Raw genomic sequence first — 20353 nt, 5'->3', positions numbered from 1 at the left:
CAAGCTTCAAGGATCCAAATGAGAATTATCCAAAAAAAAAAATTAAAAAAACTTAAAGCAATCTCTCTTTTATTTCGAATCCACCAGCAAAAAAATCACACAATTCGCCGAAATTAGAAGAAAAAAAAAAAAAAAAAAGAAGGCAAAAATCAAACATTCTTATTGTACCCCTGAAAAGAGTATACAACTCTCTCTTCCAAAATCAATAATATTAATCCTCCTCATGTACAGAGAGAGTGAGTTAAGAAGCTACAGGAGTTAGGAATTCAAATCCCTGGTTGAGAAGAGCTCCAGTCACCCATATCTTCAATGTCGACATATTCATCTCTTCTCCAAATTCTTTCATCTGTAACAACCAGAATCAGTAACTCGGCAACCAGTAAAACAACCAGAATTAATCATAAAAGATCTTTACTAGTATGGATCATATCATTGTGCAAGGATGTTCAAGATACACTGGAATCAATCACGTAAATTCACCACGACACACACAATACAGTGGATTCTGTATGTATGATTGGTTTTCCATGAAGTGTCTTGAATATCCTAGTAGAAAGATATGATCCAAACTCGATCACTCTTACGTACATTGAGCTTGAATGTCATTACAGATCTATCGGAAGCCATTACGAAGTTGGATCTTTGTACATCAAATCGTGTTAGGGACTCAAGTGCCTTGTAAAGAGCTACCACCACCCCTTCTCCCTTGTTGCATGCCAATCTCACGTAGTATCCTTTTTCTTCTTCTTGAAACATATCCATCTATATATATATGTTGTCTAACAGTATTAGCAAGTACTCATATTAGAGATGAAAAGTTTATGAGAGGTACAGATCAAAGAACCTGAATTATCTTCTTGGGAGCTGGATACTTCTCTCTTCCACCTTGGGCTTTTGTTGTATAGTCACCTTGCAGATCTTGTGCACTCCCTGATTTATCTTCAAGTGATGATCTCAGTTCTGCAATTTCAACACTTAGCTTCCTGGCTTCCATTTGCAAGTTTGTCACGTATTCCACTGCATCTCCTACTATGGACGCAGTATCCATCTGCAGAAACAAATGAATCATGGAATTAGGGTTGGTTTTTTTATTTTTATATAATTATAATTATGAGAATTCAAACCAGTTCAAAAACTTATAATTAGTTGCAGATAAGAACCTTGGTGATATTGGGTACCAAGGAACGCAAAGCATAGAGCTTCTCCTTCATTCGGCCTCTTCGCCGGCGTTCCGAAATCAAAGTCTTCGAACGATCAGCTTTATTTGACGACCTCTTCACATGTCCGTTGCTTGTTGTCACAGATGAATCGTCCTCTTCGTTCTCATCATCGTCGTCATCCATCTCACCTTCCTCACCAACGAATGGCAACGAATCAAGAATATAGTTTGGTTCAGAATTACCCAGGGAGTTGAAATCAAACACTACATCATGGCCTTGTGCTGCTGCTTGTTGGGTAACATTTGAATAGAATTGGTTATCAACCAATCCACCACCATACATGAACTCCGCGGCTGCATCATAAGGACCTTGGTTGAAATTAGAAATGGGTTCTCCATTTTCACCTCTGACGAGATCTATGAACTGCCCAAGATTGCCTTCATTGATGAAATCATGAAAACCATAGTCGTTTTGTTGAGCTCTATGGGTTTGGAATCCTTGATTATCCATAGGTTCCACTACGCTTTCTTCTGTCGTCTTTCTTGCACTACATATATAACACAGAAAAATACAAAATAAAAATTCTTTCTAGAGTGAATTTTTATCTTGTACAATAAAAGGTCTTTCTTTTCTCATAGATATTTAGTTGATTTTCCTGGCTTCATGCTTCGTTTGCCGGTGTGAACTAAGTCGTTTTGGCAACTAGAAATAGATAAAGACACCTGAGATTTCCCTTTTTCCTTGCTCCCACCATATGAATGGCATCTGGGTATCAGATAAAAAAGATCTGATAAAGATCAGAACATTGCTTGGTGCCTTAAGACCACCTTATTGTCATAATTGTTCTTTTTGGATTCCACACGACTTAGATGCAAGCTTCATGCGTAGATTGAGAACTTCATACATCGCCTACCTCAGATTTAGATGAGTAAGAGAAGAAGTCTTTGTCATTGGCATGCATTTTCTTATAATAGATTAAGGTTTTACATTGCATTCTAGAGTCTGGACCCATATCTAGTTTGGGTTTGATTGCTTTTTATCTAGATATGTTGAAGGTCTAATACAATTGTCTAGATGATTTAATGGAGAAAAAAAGGAATGAAATCTTGTACTATCTGGATACTCCTGCTACCCCAGTCAATTAAATGGAAACTAGAAGAGTTCTTTGGAATTGGAAGACCCCAAAGAAATCTGATTTTTTTGTTTGTTTGTTTTGGGATAAAGCACAAGAAATCTGAATAAATTCCTAATGGTAAACCAAACAAAACACTGAAGAATAGTTGTTTTTTCCAATCCAACAATCCATTCTTGGAGCAAACCAAACAAAACCTAAAATTCTTGACATATGACTCAAATTTAGGAATCTGATTAGGGATTAGCTTTATGTCCAGGGATCTAATGGGGGAGGCTTTCCTACGTATGTCACTCAGATTTTTGTTTTAATATTGAGTTTTCTTGATGATATTAGAGAGAGGGAGGAGGGGAATATTTTCTATGTATTTCCATGGAAAGAGTCATGTTGAAGACTTGATACTTTCAATATAATCTGGTTACGTGTCTCGAATTCTTGTACCTACTCCAAAGATTCATTCAATTTGATGTTTTTTTTATGATGAACCAAATTCTTTTATTTTTTCTCTTGATGTCTGTGATAGTAACCAAGGGGCTTGGGCAAATACAACACAAACTATCAGATATCGAGTAGTTATAAATTTCTGATTACGTAAGGCAAGTGTGTCACAAGTGACATTTGGGGAACTTCCAGTTAGGATTTCCAGGTGAGACTTCTTAATATCATTTCTGATTATGTAAGGAAAGTGTGTCACAAGTGACATTTGAGGAACTTACAGTTAAAATTTTCAGGTGAGACTTCTTAATATCATTTTGGTGCTTGTTAGAGATCTGAATTAAAATCTTCTTCTACGTACTGCATAGTAAATCATATAGCTATATGTTAGCTTCATGGTAGATGAAATGTCCAACTGTGTGAATCACATTAAATCTATGTGTAAGATGACCACAAAATTAAATGGTGTAAAATGGAAGCCATCATGTAAATTAGGGTCTAGGTCCATAAATAATGCTCTTCCTTTGCTGTGGAGAGACTAAATTAACTCAAACCTTAGCAGTAATGGGTATGTGTTAGGTCACGTTTGGGAAAGTCACGTGGCAACCCCCCAAACACTTAACCAGAATTGGTCTTCGTAGATCCTTCTCTAGTAATACATGCACTTCTTATCATGTTATGTACGAGATATAAAAATAGATTTAGGGCCTGTTTGGTTACATGAGTTTGGAGATTTCAAATATTTAGAAATTTCAAATTTATGAATTTCAAATCTATGAAATCTTAATTCATAAAATTAAGTGTTTGGTTAACCTGAATCGGTGGAATGAAACATTTGAATTCATCCTGAAAAACTGTTTGGTTGACGTGATTTTTGTGAAGGTGCAAATGTTTAGCGCTTTTGTAGTAAGGGTGAAATTTATGAATTTCATCCCATACCCAAAAATTTACATATTCACGCTTTTAATGTAAAAAAAATGAATCTTTAGATTTCATGAATCCAAAAATTTTCACAACCAAACGGGTATAAATCTTGCATTCATGAATTCCAAATCTAACCAAACAGGCCCCTAGCTTATCTCAGTTAAAGTTTTTAAACTTAATTAAATTAATAAATATCTTATTCCTAATTATTATTTTTTTGGTAATCAATATCTTATTCCTAATTACTATCCTAGGATTGGTTCATGCACATTACGAAAATAACAGCCTAGTCAGACCATTTTACTCTTATTTTAAGTTGGAAAAGCTACAAAAGTATTTTAAAAGTGATTTTAAGTTGGAAAAACGACGCTAACCTTTGTTTAAATGTTAGTTTAAGGCCTTAAACGGTATGATCCACTATTGCAAGTTTTTTAAAGTCAATCAACGCCAACATGCCCCAGCTGAGCCCGATAAGGTCAATAAAGACTGGGCCAGGTTGGGCCGATGGCAGAAGAGTTGGGCCATGGGCCATGGATGTATCTCAGAGGCCCAAAATTCTAGGTTGGGCTTGGGGTTAAGCTGAGAGAACTAAGCGTTGGGTTCGGAGCTTAGGAATTTTTCATTCCACCCCTTGGGTTATCATCTAAATAAACCTCAGCCCTTGAGTTACCTACTAATTTATTAATCAGACCATATATTTCTAACACCATTACTCTCAACGGGTTTTTAGTTATATATTTTTAATATTATCCCCAATTCCTACTGGAAGATGCAGGAGATGAAAGCGAAGAAATATTCATGGGAGAATATAAATCATGAGTATGCAATAATAGAAGAAGAAGAAGAGTAACAAATAAATACAATAGAAGAAGATGAAGACGAGTAGCATGGGTTTTTCATTCAAGGGTATTCTTGCCCTTTTAAAAAAATTAACTTGCTTACATCACCATTTAACTGTGATTTACTAACAGGAAGGAGTGTAATTGATTTATGTTTCTCTTATAGGTGGTCTGATTGATAAACTGGGTAATTCAAAGAGTAACATTAATTTTAATGGGTAACTAATGTGGAGGGTTTGAAAAATTTTTCATTATAATAACATAATGTATTAAATAACTTGAAGGACATTTTGGCCTTTCCAAGTTTGAAATTTGAATATACTTAACGGCGACTAACGGTGTTAGTTTAATTAGGACCTACACATAATATATTGCACAAAGGGGACTTAACATTAATTTGTGGTCCATTAAGGAGATCCACATGTAAAAAACTCTTTTAAGTATTGCCCCACATCCTAAGGAAAGATGCACGAGAGGAAGACAAAAAATATATTCATGGGAGAATAGAAATCATGTGAAGTATGCAATAATAGAAGAAGAAAAAGAAGAAGAGTAACAGACAAAAACGACAGTGGAAGATGAAGACATGTAACATAGGTTTTTCATCTTAGGGTATTCTTGTCCTTTTAAAAATAAAATTTAACTTATTTACATCACCATTTAACTGTGACTCCCTAACAGCAAGGGACGTAATTGATATATGTTTCTTCTATAAGCAGTCTGATCGATAAACTAGGTAACTCAAAGAATAACATTAGTTTTAAGAGCAAATTGCACTGCAACCCCAAAATGAAAGTCTAAAGCACTTTTTTACACACCCATTTTATGTTTAAAAAACACAGGCACCCCAATTCAATAAACACACTAGTCCATTTTGTTAGTGAAGTTGTTAACTCACTGTTAAAAATTTTTTAATTCCAAAAAATATCCTTCACCCAAAATCGGAATTCATGGAGTGGTTCGTGGGCGTTTCTCCGCCGCCACTCTCTTGCTATGAAACCCTGCCGTCAAAGTCAAGTGTAGGTCGCTGGATTGCAGCAGTGATACATCATCATCGATGATCTTCCTCTTGTTGGAAGTGATGATGTGGGAATCAACCCTATATAAAACAAAAGACAAGGTCTACTTTGTCTTGCATCAACCATGGACAAGGTCTACTTTGTTTTCTTTAGTTTTCTGATCGGGAGATCATGATTATCTTAGCAATGATCGAATGAAAACAAAAGAGAATGGAGAGCTGAAGGTTCTTTACTATTTTTGACGTTCTTTATGAATTTTATTTTGACCATACCAAACTCGTTCGGGCATCAACAAATGTATTCCATGCCAATTGAAGCAAAAAGGGGATGCACCTAGAGAAGAGAGAAACTGCTGCAATCTAACTCCAATTCAAGCGATTCTAAGCAGTCTTTCACCATCATGCTCCAATATATGAAGTTAAAGGGTGTTCGCGATCATAATTATTTTTCTTTGAAGGAAGCAGATTTTACATGAGCAGATTTACCAAAGCTCTCCAGGTTGCAGCGAGGAACCAAGCTGGAAGGGGAGGTTGATTTTCTAGGCTTGAAGCCAGTCACAAGCTGCTGCAGCACAAGAAACGGGTTTTACTAATCGTAAATCGGATTGAAAAGCCAAAGATGATTTGAATAGAAGGATTTTACCGCTCCTGCAAATAGACCAAACATTGCTCGATTGCCATTCCAAGAAGAACTTCACGTTGAACCCAAGTGTTGTCCGAGGCTTTAATGACATAGTACCAGTTTGGATCCAAGAAATCATCAAAATTACAAGTATGGAAGCTCGAGAGATAATCGACCATACATGATCGAGAGAAAGGAGTTCTACATACAAGAAAAAGGTCTCGGCTGGATGAAGCATAACAGCTCAGAAAAGACTTGACCTATCATGTTCGGGGGAGTAAAGACTTGACCTATAGAGAAAGATTAATTTCTTCAGTTCTCAACATTGAACTCCCTGGCTCATTCCACGGGGGGTCCCAAATTGAACTCCTGGCTCATTACCAGGGGCCCAAATTGAACTCCCGGCCATTACCACGGGCGCCCATAATTGAACTCCTGGCTCATTACCACGGTGGTCCCATAATTGAACCCCTCCCGGCTCATTACCATGGCGGTTCCCAATTTGAACTCCCGGCTCATTACCGAGGGGGTTCCCATAATTGAACCCCCGGCTCATTACCAGGGGGTCCCATGAACTCCTTTTCTCCACTGCTAGTTCCAAGAATTGAACCCCCCTTCTTCACCAAATTGAACTCCCTTCCACTGGCTCTCCGAATTGAACTCCCTTGCTCTTTAGCTCGGCCAGTTCCCAAAATTGAACTCCTTGGCTCATTACCATGGGTTGTTCCCAAATTGAACTCCCTGGCTCATTACCATGGGCTGTTCCCAAATTGAACTCCCTGGCTCATTACCACGGCGGTTCCCAAATTGAACCGCCGCTCATTACCAGGGGGTTCCCAAATTGAACTCCCTTGCTCTTTAGCTCGGCCAGTTCCCAAAATTGAACTCCCTTGCTCTTCAGCTCTGCTAGTTCCCAAAATTGAACTCCCTTGCTCATAAGCTCGGCCAGTTTCCAGATTGAACTCCCTTGTTCAAACTCATGAAGCAAGGCAGTTCCCAAAGTGAACACGAAACATGGAGGCAATGGAGAAGACTAAAGGAACTATGAAAGGATTAACATAATGCTTGACCAATACATGGTCAACCAAACAACTTCAAATGAAAGCTCAAGAGCTAACAGTTTGATGATCCACCCAACCAACAACCAGTTCGGCTAGATCAATGGTTAAAGCACTATGAAAATTCAGATGCATTCGACCAAAACAATGGTTTAAATAGAGATGATACAAAAGGCATGGTTAGTCAAGGTTAATCAAGGAATTTTACAACAGAACAAAGTATAAGATGATCAAGGGCAAGATTTCGCCTGCAATTTAGCATATGACTTCTCATGGTTGAAAGAAACTTAGTCCCTGGCCTCGAACATGGAATTAACGTGACCAAGGACTGGGGTATGTTATGGATATTTTATAATAGACCGTCGGTCGACCAAAGAAGAACTGGACCGATCAAACCTGGCCGGACCATGAATAAAACGAAGGCACTAAACAAGTTATACAATTGAATCATATCCAACCTCCTTAAAGATAGGGATAAGGATTGCGATCAAGTCGGGTTAGTCTAGAATCCAGATCGGACTCTACAACTACAATCCAAGAAATCTTGGCGGATAAGATTCCTCTCCGAAGCTAGTAACAATGACGAGTTCTATCGAACTCCACGCATAGTTAAGGTAACCTCTCCTAAGATCTATAAATACTCACATACTCATCATATGGTGCACTCTGAGTTATTGAATACTTGAGAGATTGAGGCTCCTTTGTTCGTTTGAACTAACTTGTTCGTCGGAGACGAAACTCGACCACACCGGTCGAGCAGGTATTTGCAGGTTCGAGCGTTCAATCGGAGGGACCGAATTCTACATCAACACCGGGAATGGATCCCGCAGCTGCTGCTTGTAAGAAGAACTCATCACAACTTCCGAGGCATCGTCTGATTCAGGCGGAATCCTGGTGACGAGAGCTTCCATGGTGATGGGGCGCAAGGTGCCCCGCGTAGAACAGTCTCCACTGCCGCCTGACAAACGTTCCAATTCCTTGTCCAGAGAAAACCAACAGCTCCGTTCACGGGATTCACCTTGTAGCCGCATGCCTTGAACAAGGTTTGACCAGACTTCATCGCTTGAGTGAGGAATAAAATTAAAATTTTGAGGAATCTAAGCACCAGATCCGTCTTTAGTCCTGATGCAACGAATGCAAAAAATCCAACCCAAAAACAAATTTAAACTGTTGTAGATCAATAAATCTAGAATGTTTTTTACAGGTTGTTTACTTTAATAGAACGAACGGTTGTGGCCATTAGACGTGAAATTGGGAGATTTCGACGGAAGTAAGGGGAAAATGAAAATCGACTATGTTCGTCATCTTTGCTGAAGATTTTTATTTGATAGAGCTTCAAAGTCGTGAATTTGAAGCCGACTAGCATCACTGTTTTTTTTCTTGTTTACGAGTCCAAATCAGAAGATTTAAAAAATGGAACTTTTCAAGATTTAGCAGTTCTGGAGACCTGGAAAGGGAGAATGAAGGAGATGGAATGAGCCGGTGATGAAAATGAAAATGAAGGGTCATGATTTGTTAAAACAGAGAACTGATTAGTTCCTTTGCGGTCTATTTTATTTTTCCGGCGAGAGTCTGGTAGAAGACTCAAATGAACTTTTTCTTTAATCGTTCCCTATGTCCACTTGGTTGAAAAGGAACTCCATTGATTAGTATTTTCTGCTCCATTTTCAGTTACTCCGTCCATTCTTTTTTTTTTCTTTCTTTTCTTTTCTTTTGGGTAAATGAGAATAGATTCCTTGAAGAAAAAAGTCAAGGGTATAATAGTCTTCGCAAAAATATGACTAACCAAGTAATAACCATTCTAACAGAATAGGACCTATGTGTTTTTTAAATATAAAGTGAGGTGTCAGTACTTTAAGGCTTTCATTTTGGGGTGTCAGTGCAATTTGCTCTAGTTTTAATGGATAACTCAGGGGAGAGGATTTGGGAAAATTTTCCATTATATTATTTAATTTTAAAACCAAAGGCAAACGATTTGCAGATAAAAATAGGTTTTTTGAAATAAGTTGAAAATGAGTTAAAGTTGTGATCGTTCACATAAAACGACAAGATCATCCCTTTATATATAACATTTTAAGTACAAGACAATGAGAAAAAGATAGTAAAGTAAACTTCTTAGTTCACCCACTTCACTACTAGAAGCTTGGCTTACTGTGTCAACAATATACACTGAATTAATTCAACTGATCGACCAACCCGATCAAGTCATGGTGTGGCTCTTGGGAAAAGCAAATTAAAACTTTACAAATCTGAATGCGGATTGGTAAAAAAAGAAGCTGCAGCAGCTCATGAGCAATCTAATCTTACCTAATTTGATTACTTAAACCTGAGGATCGATGTCGTTTAAGAACCCTGAGAGATCGTACTTATTGGATTGAACTTAAAAGCTTTCGAAAGCTTATTTATATGTATCCTTTTTGAGTGTCATGTACTACGTCATGGCTTTTGTGTCTATCTTTGTCATATTGTATATGTTATATTTGATATGAAGTTTTGTGGTCAAGTCGACCTTAGCAAGGTTTAAAATATCCTACGATACCATACGATACTAGCCGATATGTATCCATATTTGACCCAACTGATACAATACATCTCGATACGTGTCTCCATTGAATTACATTAAAATACATTAGCCAAAGCGATACAATACTCGATACAGGATGTTACGTCTCTTAAAATCACCTAACCGATACTTTAAACCTTGGACCTTAGTTCTCTTGCTCGTGTCAAGTTTCTACATGAATATACTTTTTTAGGGCTACACCATGGGTTAGGTTGGGCCATAGTCTTAGAACTCTAATCTTGAATTTCATTAGTCTTCTATTAATTACTCCTTCAGTTACCGGAGCCATCTGGTTGCGTCATTCATGTGACCACACGGGTTTCGATCTCTACTTATATTCTTTCTCAGTTGGAAAGCATTTTCCATGGCAAAATTGGTGTAAGGAGAGATTCCTTCCACACTTGGTGGCATATGATATATAATAGTTTTTGCTTAAAAGAGCAAAAAATAAAATATAAACATGTACTAGGACTTGTTAATTTGATAATTTCCAATTATTACCTTTTGCTATCAATACCTTTTCCTAGATTGGATTCTCTGTCTTTCCCCGGTTCTAGTCAGTTCAGTCATCATCAACACTTGGTGACCACATCACCTCCCCCATCAAATTAAGCCTTTGACCAATCATATAATGACATGTGTATTAGATCGCTGTAGTATTTCTTTGAAAAATATTGAATTTGTCATTCCTCTCCTCGGTCTTTTAAGGCATGAAATTGGACAAACAATATAGGAAAATAAAAAAAACAAACCCTCTATGTATCTTATTCCCAGTGGTATTCACATTTATATTCTAATAAACAAACCCTCCATATCTTACTACAAAGCAAGAAGAAAAAAAAACCAGTAACACAAATCACAGATCACAAAAGATTTCACTGATATTGATATACAATTAATTAACATCAACAAGGGCAGGAAGGAGGAGAAAGAGAGAGAAGAATAAAGAAAAATGAAACAGAATTGAGGAATAATGATCAAGAATCTGCTAGACTGGGGAGAGCTTCCTTGCAGCCATTATGTAGAAACTAAACTATTGCTTCAATTGAAGATCGATGACATGGTTGCTGCTGGAGAAGAGATAGATGATACACAGGGTTGTGTGCAAGTAGCTATATTGGTGTCTTGAACTCAAATCCCTGGCTAAGGAGAGCTCCTGTTACCCAAATCTTCAAGGTCGCCATGTTCATCTCCTCTCCACATTCTCTTACCTGTTGGTTTGTCCATAGTATAGTGATCACATAGCTAGAAATCAGAAACAGAAGAATTGATTCTTCTAAAATGAAAAGAATCTCATAATTATAAACAAAAGAACAGCTTACATGAAGTGTAAATGTCAAGACCAGTCTTTCACAAACAGTGCTGAAGTTGGAGTCTTTAACATCAAAGCTAGTTAGTGATTCAAGAGCTCTGTGAAGACCCACAGCTACTCCTTCTCCCTTAATAGATACCAACCTCACGTAGTAACTTCTCTCCTCCACTTGGAACACATCCATCTAATTCGATTCAAACTATGCCAGTCAGAATTAAACAAGCTTATATACAATCTCAAATCAATTTCATGCTACATATATACCTGAATTATCTTCCTGAAACTAATATTGTTCTTATCAAAATCTGGATTCCTCTTGGGTTTATCAACCATATCTTGAAGCCTCTCTACTCCTCCCTTTAGAGAGGATTCCAACCCAGAAATCTCAGCCTTCAACTTCTTTGCTTCCATTTGCAAATCTTGCACGTACAGCACAGCATCTCCAACAATGGAGGCCTTGTCCATCTGCCCATTTCATACCAGGAAAAAAGAAAAAGAACCCATAATATATAAGAACTATAGCAACAGAAAGAACAGAGAAGAGAGAAGTTCAGTAGAATTTGCAGAACACACCTTAGTTATGTTGGGAACCAAGGAACGCAATGCATAAAGCTTCTCCTTCATACGTCCCCTTCGACGTCTCTCAGAAACCAAAGTTCTTGATCGATCTACGTTCTTCGTGGATGTAGTTGTTGTAGTTGCAGATGAATTGTAACCATCGTCGTCGTTGTCATCATCTTCCCTAATCCCATTATTTTCTTCCTCAAATGTTGGTAAAGCATTGAAATTAGAGTTGAGTTGATTTGAGTTGTTGATGGAGTTAAAATCAAACATGTCTCCCACCATGGAAGGAGCAAAGTGATTTTCAAGAGCCAAACCACCATTGAACATGAGCTCGTTGTTGCCTTCGTAATTTGGATGGAAATTGGTGATGGGTGGTTCGGCATTTTCCCCTCTAATGAGGTCAATCAAATGATCATAGCTGGTTTCATTGACAAAATTTTGATAACCATAGTTGGAAATCTGCTCATGAAAAGCTTGGAATTCTTGAGGATCCATTGTTACTTCTGCTAGCTCTCTTACTCCTCCTTCCTTTCGTTTCAAGGCTCCCATAGTTGGTGAGAGCAAAGGGCATTATGTATTGGTGTCGCTAATAAAGGGTTGATGGATCTCTTATACAAAAAATAATAGTGGTAGAAAGGTTTTAAAAATAATAATAAATAAACAAAGAAACAAAAAGGTGAAGTTTGAATAAAAAATTACCTAAAAAGAAGAAAAAAAAGTTGTACATAGAACTTTCTCGTTAAGTGTAAATGGAATCAAATGTGGATTGCCGAGGTTGAGGGGTTAGAGTAAATTGTTGTCAATAATACTAATTTGTCCCAAGAAAAAAAAATTAAAAAAAATTGCATGGATTATATTCTACCCTAAAAAATACATAATTGAAAAGTGGGATGCATGGTGCATTACCCTAAAAATTATGATAACTAATCCTTTTTTGGGTAGAATATTATTATAAGTAATTCATGCCATAAGTTTTGGTCATTATCAAATTAGTCGCAAGGACTTATACTTATAGGCTCAACGAAAAGGTTGAGGGAGGGGAAGATAGAGGAAAAGAGCTTTAAACTTAAGACATTTTTAGTCTTGTTGGTTTTATTACTTTACATAGGAGATTGCCAAAATTGTGCCAAAAGTCTGTAAATTAGTTTAATTGGCTAACCCAAAATTTGGATAATCAAGTTCAAACTTTACTTTAGGGTATCAAAGTAAAATCCTTAACTCACGCGGCCTATATTTTGGGATGACCAAAGTAAACTGTTGATAATATTTACTATGAAGAAACTTTACCATTATTAAACATGGAAGAAGGCCTTAATTATTTCTCTGAAATTTATCCATCGACAAAATTTTGTATCAAAGTAAAACATAATCCATCATTGTAACAAAAGAAAGAAGAAAGGGTTACAAATGATTTTCAAAATATAAAATGATTGCAGAAATAAATATTTTATATGTATAGAAAAAGAAGACACTCTTAAGTCTTAACCAATAAATACGATACGACCTCTTTTAACCAATCAACATGAAACGTATATTTTGTATAAATAATGAAAAGATTCTTCGATCTAAATCAATCAAAACATGACACACATCCTTCTTCAACTAATCAAAATAAGACACATGTCTTTTTAAGGAAACATAGAAGGAAGCAAGCAAGCAAGCTTTTCAAAAGATTATTACCTTGAAAACAAGTCTTATTCAGCTTAATTAACAACCATCATTTTATATTTTTTAAATTACTTTTAAATAATTATTTTGTTAATAGAATACATTTTCATTTTTTTTCCCTTGCTGTCTTACTCAATGTAATTTGTCTCTTTACTCTTCACCACAAAATAATTCTTTTTAAATGAAAATAAAATGGAGGAAGAAAAGAGTATAAGTTGAATTATTTAAACTAGTAATTATATGAATTTGGTTCACTTTTTAAAAGATTTTGAAAGTGAAAGGGCGATAGTTTAGGGCCTTAAATTTAATTTAGATTTTGGAAGGACCAAGTAGCTGGGCTGGGGCAGTTAATTTCTTTTAGGTAAGGTCTAATTAATGGTGGTCCTAATTCTCTTAATGGTGGTCCCAAGAACTCCTTAATCAGCATTATCATGCTAATCTTTATAAAATAATAACCAGTATTTACATTATAATTGACCAACGAGAAGTACATGCGTGTGACATGACGTATATGATGGTGATGTTGACACGTGGTTCACTCATTCTTCCATGTTGTCATGCATTGCTAATAACATATCACCAAATCGGCCTAAACAGGGTAGAATCTAATGAAAAATAATTAAGAAAAAAGGGGACCAATTAGACCAATTCGACCAATATTTGCATAAATTGACAGAAGGAAAGAGGGACATTCAAATCCGTGGTTAGGGGAAATTGCTTGGGTCATGCACATTATTGTCAAGCTGAGATTTCAGACCGTCAGATCCAAGATTTAGGTTGAGATCAAAATTTCGACCGAAATTTCAATCCAACAGTCTGAAATGTGTGACTTGATGTTAATGCGTAGGACCCAAGCAAGACCCGTGGTCAGGACCAATTAGGGTCAACTTAAGGGACGGATATCCTTAGGGTTAAGCTTGAGGTCTATAGAATCCTGGCTTAAGTTGACCTTATTGCAACCCTAGAAATTTCCAAGAATAAAAATGCCAACACGAAACCAATATGATAAGGGTTAGTTTGGTAAAACTTGGTTTCCTTATTGGTTCGTGTTGATCTCACATAGGTTTTAGTTCCATCTAATACTAGATTAATTTTTTTTCTTAATTTAAACACCTATGACCTATGTGTTAAAAATTTATAAATGATTTAGAAAAGCAAAATTGAAAAAAGGCGAATGGGGTCGAATCCAAAACCTCTCCACTGAGAAGTATGAATCTTTATCACTCAACCAACCCTGCATTGGCAAAAAAACGTCGAATTTTTATCTAGAAATGAACCATTCATTTCCCTTGGATGAATGACATCTATCACATTCAAAGGTTTAGATTAAATTAAAATAAAAAAGTTTCTATCATCTAAATCTTACCTTAAGCTTTAGTTGTGACTGATGGACATGTGTCCTTAAAAAGTTTGTTATTTTGGGCCTGAGTTTGAAATGGTTTTGGTTGATGGTCCTTAACCCAATCTTGGGCCAGATCAGAATATGTTAAACGACTTGCTTCATCTTGTTGGGCCAAATTTTTGACCCAACCTAACCTGAATTGGGCTTGAAATACCCCTACCCATCAAGTTGCCTACGCTGATGAAAATGCCCCAGCCCACATATTGTTTTTGCCAGTCCAGTCCAGGCCCAATAGAAAATTGTGTTGTGTCTGGGTTGTCACCTTGACAATGTTGCACTTTTTTAGCTATATATATGTATATCTAAATCATTGGGAAGGTCAAACCCATTATCTAAAGGATACAAAGTTGGGCTCAGCCCAAGGTCTCACAATCTTAGCCCAGTCCAACCCACACTCGAGGCGTGATGAATTTGAATCCCAACCCATTGTGGCTCAAATCAAGTTCATAACCTCTATCCACAGAGTAGAGGATTGTACTCCCTTCACACCTCTTCACCATATATCTTGTAGGGAGGATCACCTTTTTTTTTTTTTTTTTTTGGTTGCCAACCCGGGTTCCAAGGCTTTGCCCTGACTAATCCGGTGTTCGAACCGGGTTGCATATCTGGCTGTGGTGGGTGAGTCTCCCAGCGGGAATTTTTTGCATCCACAAGGTTTTGATACCGGAACCTTGCTTAAGCGGACCAAGTTGCGTCCCAACTCGTCATAGTGGCTTCGAGGTTGATAGAACCAAATTAAGATCCCCAACTTCAAACCCTAGTGAATTAAACTTCCTAAGGTCAGACCGCCACCTTAATATATTAATCAAGAACCCTCCCGGAAATCCCTGAATATCCAAATAAATAATAAGAAATTATGAAGTCAGGAAGGGTAGGAACTTGTACGGATCTCCAATCCATTTGCATTTTCTAAAAATAGTAAGACTTAAATAATTAATTAATTATATCATGGTTACTTAAAGCCCACATAGCTTGTATAATTATATAATGGCCTTAATAAAAATTATAAAAAAAAAAAAAAAGAATAAGAAAAAGAAAGTGGTCATAACAAGAACAGGTTTGGGTGAAATTCCTACCATTTTATGGTGGCAATGAAGTATTTATATGTCTATCAGTATTTTGAGGCAACAACCACAAAAACCATGTGACCAGTTTTCGATCTTTTCTCTTCATTTGGGATTTTGGTATTTAGTTGTTTGCTCATCTTCTTGCCCTATATTTCTTCTTTTAGGGATATATATGTTATTGCATATAAGAGGAAAAAGAGATATCACACAATGAGGTGTTAAATGTACGCTAAGCCTGAAACCGTTCTTTCTTCCTTTTATTCTGTGTTATTTGTGTCTTTTTCGTTGACACATGCTTAATGACTAGGATGAAGAGTTCCCTAAACAGCGCAGCAAAGGGGGGAGCCCAGTAATAAGGTGCAATAAAACGAAATTACATATAAATTATAGATAGACACATAAGTACTAGCATACCTTGCTCTAAGTGGCTCAAGAACTTTTTCACACAATAAACTCATTGACCCACAAAATAAAATTAAGAATTATATATGACAGGAATATGATTTTATTATCAAAATTAGCCCTGGGTCCTGCCTCTTGAGGACTCTTGAGGACCCAAAAGGGTCATCAATTTCATCTCAACCTTTGGGTGCAGTTAGAAAAATGCAAATAGAAACCATGAAAAATCCTCAACAATTTCCATCAGTAGTTGACTTGCTACACATTTCAGTAAGATGATGAGAGTCATGGTTCTCTTCTCCCTACTAGCTTGGGAACATGACAAATGTTCAAGGGTCTCCTTGTGATTTCAGCTCAAAACCTTGATTGAGAAGAGCACCAGTCACCAATTTCTTCAATGCAGACACATTCATCTCTTCCCCAGCTTTCCTAACCTGCTTTAAACATTTAACTGTTATATTTAGATGAACTGATGAAGAAGAATGGATTGAACTTGATGCTAGGAAACTGGGCTTACAGTGAGTGTAAATGTCAACACAAATCTCTCAGAAACTGCAGTGACATTAGAGCTTTGAACATCAAAACTAGTTAGTGACTCAACGGCTCTGTAAAGGGCTACTGCCACACCTTCTCCTCGATTACAAGATGACCTCACATAGAACTCTCTTTCCCCTACTTGATGTACATCCATCTACACAGAACAAGAAAAGGGCTTGAAAAGTACTTCAAATTATATATAGAACATGTAAAGGGTATTCAAATTGAACCTATATGGTTTGCTTTACCTGCAAAATCCTATAACCATGATGCTTCTTGTCAACTACTTGTACTTTTCTGGGTTTTGGAGAACTCAATTTTTCAATTTTCTCGCTTCCTCCTAATGATAATTCTAGCCCTGCAACTTCAGTTCTAAGCTTTTTAATTTGCATTTGCAGATTTTGTACGTATAAGACTGCGTCTTCTACCATGGAAGCCTTATCCATCTGCATTTCAAAGAAAAACCCTTTTAGTAAATGGATCAAAATAGAAGGATTTCACAGATTCAAAGGAAAAAAATAAAATAAAAGAGTTACCTTTGATATGTTAGGAACCAAGGCACGCAATGCAAGGAGCTTCTCCTTCATACTTCTCCACTTGCGTCGCTCTGAAACTACTGTTCTTGCTCGATCCCCTGTTTTTTCTCTGGCCTCTGTAAGAGACTCTGAGGAATCTTCAAGCTCCTCCGACTCACTGTCAACATAATTTGGGTTCAAATTAGAGTTGGGTTGTTCTGCATTTCCTCCGTTAATGAGATTCATCAACTGCTCTAAGTTATCATTACTATTGACACAATCGTGGTAGCCATAGTCATTGATGACTTGCGTTTGATGATGATGAAGGTGCTGAGGAAGAGGAGGAGGTGAAGAGGGAACTGTTTGGAATGCTTGACCATCCATGGCTGATTCTTCTTCAATCTTCTTCTTCTGTTTACCAATTCACAGTGAACACTTATAAATAAACTAAGAAGCCATTAATGGAGCAACCGAGAATGGTCTTCTCACGCCGTTTCTGAGCAATCAAAGGGAATATCACGCTGTTCACTTTTAATGATTAAAAGAATCTGATTCAGTGTTTCTCCTCTAACACAACACAACTCTTTCAAACCGTTCGATTGGAACCCCAGGTTGGGAGTTACAATATCAAGCGGTCCTCCAATGATCTAATCTTCCAACTTCACGCTATTAAGAAAGACAATGCTACACAATGAAATAAATCCGTTAACTCATAACCTTAATATTTCCAAAACCACCGTTTCTTTTTATGTATTTTTTTATTCTTCAGTGGTGGGCCTAAGGCCTAACACCTATAAGGCCTAAGGCCTATCACCTATAAGGCTTAAGGTCCAAGGTCTAAGGTCTACGTATAAATCTCCAATTAATGAATTAAGTGAATAAAGAAATTTGATTATATAAATCTAGCTTCAATAGACTAGCTAATTTTTTTTGGGTAAGAGAATAGACTAGCTAATTAGGTGATTAATAAAGGATTAATTAAAAGAAAATGATAATTTATCTTAACTAGCTACGTAAATGGTTTAAGTAGCCTAAGAAGGTCCTGACGTCTACTGATAAAAAAAATATCTTATTTTCTCCTCCCTTAGTTTTTAACACATTAATTTTTTGATTAGTCACAAAATAATATTAGTGTTAAGTTAAGGCATGTATGGATGTTCAATTTCGGTTCTTGTAGTTGCCTGCACGTGTGAGAGACCATTGGATTAGGTTCTGATCACAATGGCATGGTTCAGGTCTTGGTCAGCTTGATGTGTGGCTACTAAGGTCTACACGTTAAAGTATTGGTATTAAATCATTTAAAAGACGATTGTTTCATATTCAGTATTGTATCGTATTGATCGATATATTTTAGTAAATCTTCTATGTCTTTTCCAGAAAAAAGAGAGAGAAAAAAAAAAAAAAAAAAAAAAAAAAAAAAAAAAAAAAAAAAAAAAAAAAAAAAATATATATATATATATATATATATATTGTATCCGTTATATCCAAGATGGATACATCTCGAGTAGTAATCTATTGTATCCTAAGATATTTTATTTTTGATAGCTATTTTGTTGACCATCAATTTAGGTATAAAATTTTTACCCAAGAAAGGAAATGAGATTTAGAGCTTCCTGACATAACAGTAGATTGCAATGAGAAATGAGAACCTCAGGTTTTGACAGAGAATGGTTGCATTGAATGTGATTGATTAGGCAAACTTGAAGCTACAAACCTATGAAGATACTGTAGGGAGCATTCTAGAGATGCTCAGCTAGAAAAAGAAATACAGAAATCATATTGTCTTTGACACAAGTACAATCTCACTCATAGGTTTAGCCCCACCCCAGAAGTCATGGTGCAGCTTGCTTGGATCAACTAACACAAAGAAGATGCATTTAACTTGGTAATGGCTTTTGGTTGAGAATTTCATATAGGGAAGGAGCATTGTTATTCTACAGCTTCTTCACCCAAAATAGCTGAGGAGAGAAAAGATTTCTTTTTAGTTGTGTCTAATGGTAGATTAGGTGGGGTTCAGTCTATTAAGTGAAGGACTGTTTGGTTAAATTCCAATCCCTGTTTTTCAGTAACTCATTCTGATCAAGGAGTCTCTCCAACTATTCATCAATAAAATTCCCATTCATTGAAAAAAAAAAGGAATTAGGTAGGGGCTGAGTTCTCATTTAGGGAAGGCACATATAAAACCTTTCAAAATCCTGATTAGGTTCTCATATGGGCAGTTACACAGATGGATTACCAAAATAAAAACTAAGTCCATCAGAACAGAATAACATAGAAAATAAGAAAATTAAAGTGACATAAGTTCACAAGATACTCCTCTGATCTACACTTTTTTTTCCCTTTGGAATTTAAAAAGATATTGCATGGCTATTGGTCTCTTCAAAGGTTAAACAAAATAAGCTCAGAAAAACAATTTAACTCTCTCTCTCTCCACTAGTTTCCTATATCCTAATTACTATAGATAGAGTCCTTTTCCATGTTATTATTTTGATATTTTTCATGGGAAACGAGACCAGAAGTCCAAAACTTAAATGGATAAACTCAATTCCTTCAATAAAACTTCAAAAAGATTCTCAATATGGAGAACCCTAATGACAAAAAGACAAACATAGAGAAAAAGGTTTTATCACTGATTGGTTCTCTCATGGCTGGTGCCACAGAGCCCTGCAAAATGTTGTTTTCTCCAGGTAAAGGAGGTTGGAGGGGTTGAGGGGTGGGAGATCAAACAATAAAATATCTTTTCTGTACCATTTTTTTTTCTTAAAAAAAAAAAAAGGGAAAAAAAGAAGTGGAATTGATGATAAAATATATGTATCAAACTATCCCTAAAGATTCTATTTCTTACCCAAGATGTGACTGTAGTAAAGAAGAAAGAAAATGGCTAATTAAGTCAAATAATTATATCAGACAATGGCATCTTATTGGCAAAGAGGTAGCTATTAGGTGCCCAAGTGGGTGAGGAGAGGACTTGATAATCTAATTTTGGTCTAATCATTAATCATTGAGAGATATTTATATTATTAGACTTACTTAGGCATGTTCCATTCAAGAATGAAAGAAAGGTCTTGGTGATGTGGGTTTGAATTGACAACAGGGACAGTTATAGCGGTTAAGAAGTTTTCTCTGTTGTTCTATAAA

The 20353-nt window shown here is 36.4% G+C and overlaps 3 protein-coding genes across 4 annotated transcripts; all 3 read right to left on the bottom strand.

Annotated features, from left to right (window-relative positions):
* Positions 1-241: 241 nt before the first annotated feature.
* LOC149021871 (transcription factor FER-LIKE IRON DEFICIENCY-INDUCED TRANSCRIPTION FACTOR-like) lies at positions 242-1670 on the bottom strand. Its single transcript, XM_089147207.1, has 4 exons — positions 1161-1670; positions 845-1048; positions 589-762; positions 242-346 (listed from the first exon to the last, which is right to left on the bottom strand). Exons 1-4 carry the CDS (start codon positions 1668-1670, stop codon positions 242-244), a joined length of 993 nt encoding a protein of 330 aa, XP_089003333.1.
* Positions 1671-10365: 8695 nt separating this feature from the next.
* On the bottom strand, positions 10366-12217 carry LOC149021870 (transcription factor FER-LIKE IRON DEFICIENCY-INDUCED TRANSCRIPTION FACTOR-like). The gene is made up of 4 exons (XM_089147206.1): positions 11637-12217; positions 11328-11528; positions 11074-11247; positions 10366-10962 (listed from the first exon to the last, which is right to left on the bottom strand). The coding sequence occupies exons 1-4, from the start codon at positions 12174-12176 to the stop codon at positions 10864-10866; spliced, it is 1014 nt and encodes a 337-aa protein (XP_089003332.1). The 5' UTR covers positions 12177-12217; the 3' UTR covers positions 10366-10863.
* Positions 12218-16081: 3864 nt separating this feature from the next.
* Positions 16082-17686, bottom strand: LOC149021869 (transcription factor FER-LIKE IRON DEFICIENCY-INDUCED TRANSCRIPTION FACTOR-like). Of its 2 annotated transcripts, none has more exons than XM_089147203.1 (4): positions 17237-17686; positions 16949-17146; positions 16681-16854; positions 16082-16600 (listed from the first exon to the last, which is right to left on the bottom strand). In XM_089147203.1, exons 1-4 carry the CDS (start codon positions 17597-17599, stop codon positions 16493-16495), a joined length of 843 nt encoding a protein of 280 aa, XP_089003329.1. In that variant the 5' UTR covers positions 17600-17686; the 3' UTR covers positions 16082-16492. The 2 variants fall into 2 exon arrangements, with proteins under 2 accessions (XP_089003329.1, XP_089003331.1); XM_089147205.1 differs by having other exon boundaries at positions 16082-16597; positions 17237-17683.
* Positions 17687-20353: the final 2667 nt, after the last annotated feature.

Source organism: Hakea prostrata, chromosome 3, assembly GCF_041222555.1.
Source record: "Hakea prostrata isolate BN-2017 chromosome 3, UWA_Hpros_2, whole genome shotgun sequence".
NCBI lineage: Eukaryota > Viridiplantae > Streptophyta > Magnoliopsida > Proteales > Proteaceae > Hakea > Hakea prostrata.
Note: the sequence above shows the minus strand (reverse complement) of the source record. Positions and strands in the feature narration are given on the sequence as shown.

What these genes read in the sequence shown, in the direction of transcription:
- LOC149021871 (XM_089147207.1), bottom strand. Translation starts at nt 1,670, where the DNA reads ATGGATAATCAAGGATTCCAAACCCATAGAGCTCAACAAAACGACTAT. An exon ending in CTCCCAAGAAGATAATTCAG is followed by an intron (nt 763 to 844) that starts GTTCTTTGATCT and finishes ATATATATATAG; the next exon opens with ATGGATATGTTTCAAGAAGA. An exon ending in TAATGACATTCAAGCTCAAT is followed by an intron (nt 347 to 588) that starts GTACGTAAGAGT and finishes TGGTTGTTACAG; the next exon opens with ATGAAAGAATTTGGAGAAGA.
- LOC149021870 (XM_089147206.1), bottom strand. Translation starts at nt 12,176, where the DNA reads ATGGGAGCCTTGAAACGAAAGGAAGGAGGAGTAAGAGAGCTAGCAGAA. An exon ending in TGGTTCCCAACATAACTAAG is followed by an intron (nt 11,529 to 11,636) that starts GTGTGTTCTGCA and finishes TGAAATGGGCAG; the next exon opens with ATGGACAAGGCCTCCATTGT. An exon ending in TCTTGACATTTACACTTCAT is followed by an intron (nt 10,963 to 11,073) that starts GTAAGCTGTTCT and finishes ACAAACCAACAG; the next exon opens with GTAAGAGAATGTGGAGAGGA.
- LOC149021869 (XM_089147203.1), bottom strand. Translation starts at nt 17,599, where the DNA reads ATGGATGGTCAAGCATTCCAAACAGTTCCCTCTTCACCTCCTCCTCTT. An exon ending in ATGGTTATAGGATTTTGCAG is followed by an intron (nt 16,855 to 16,948) that starts GTAAAGCAAACC and finishes TGTTCTGTGTAG; the next exon opens with ATGGATGTACATCAAGTAGG. An exon ending in TGTTGACATTTACACTCACT is followed by an intron (nt 16,601 to 16,680) that starts GTAAGCCCAGTT and finishes AAATGTTTAAAG; the next exon opens with CAGGTTAGGAAAGCTGGGGA.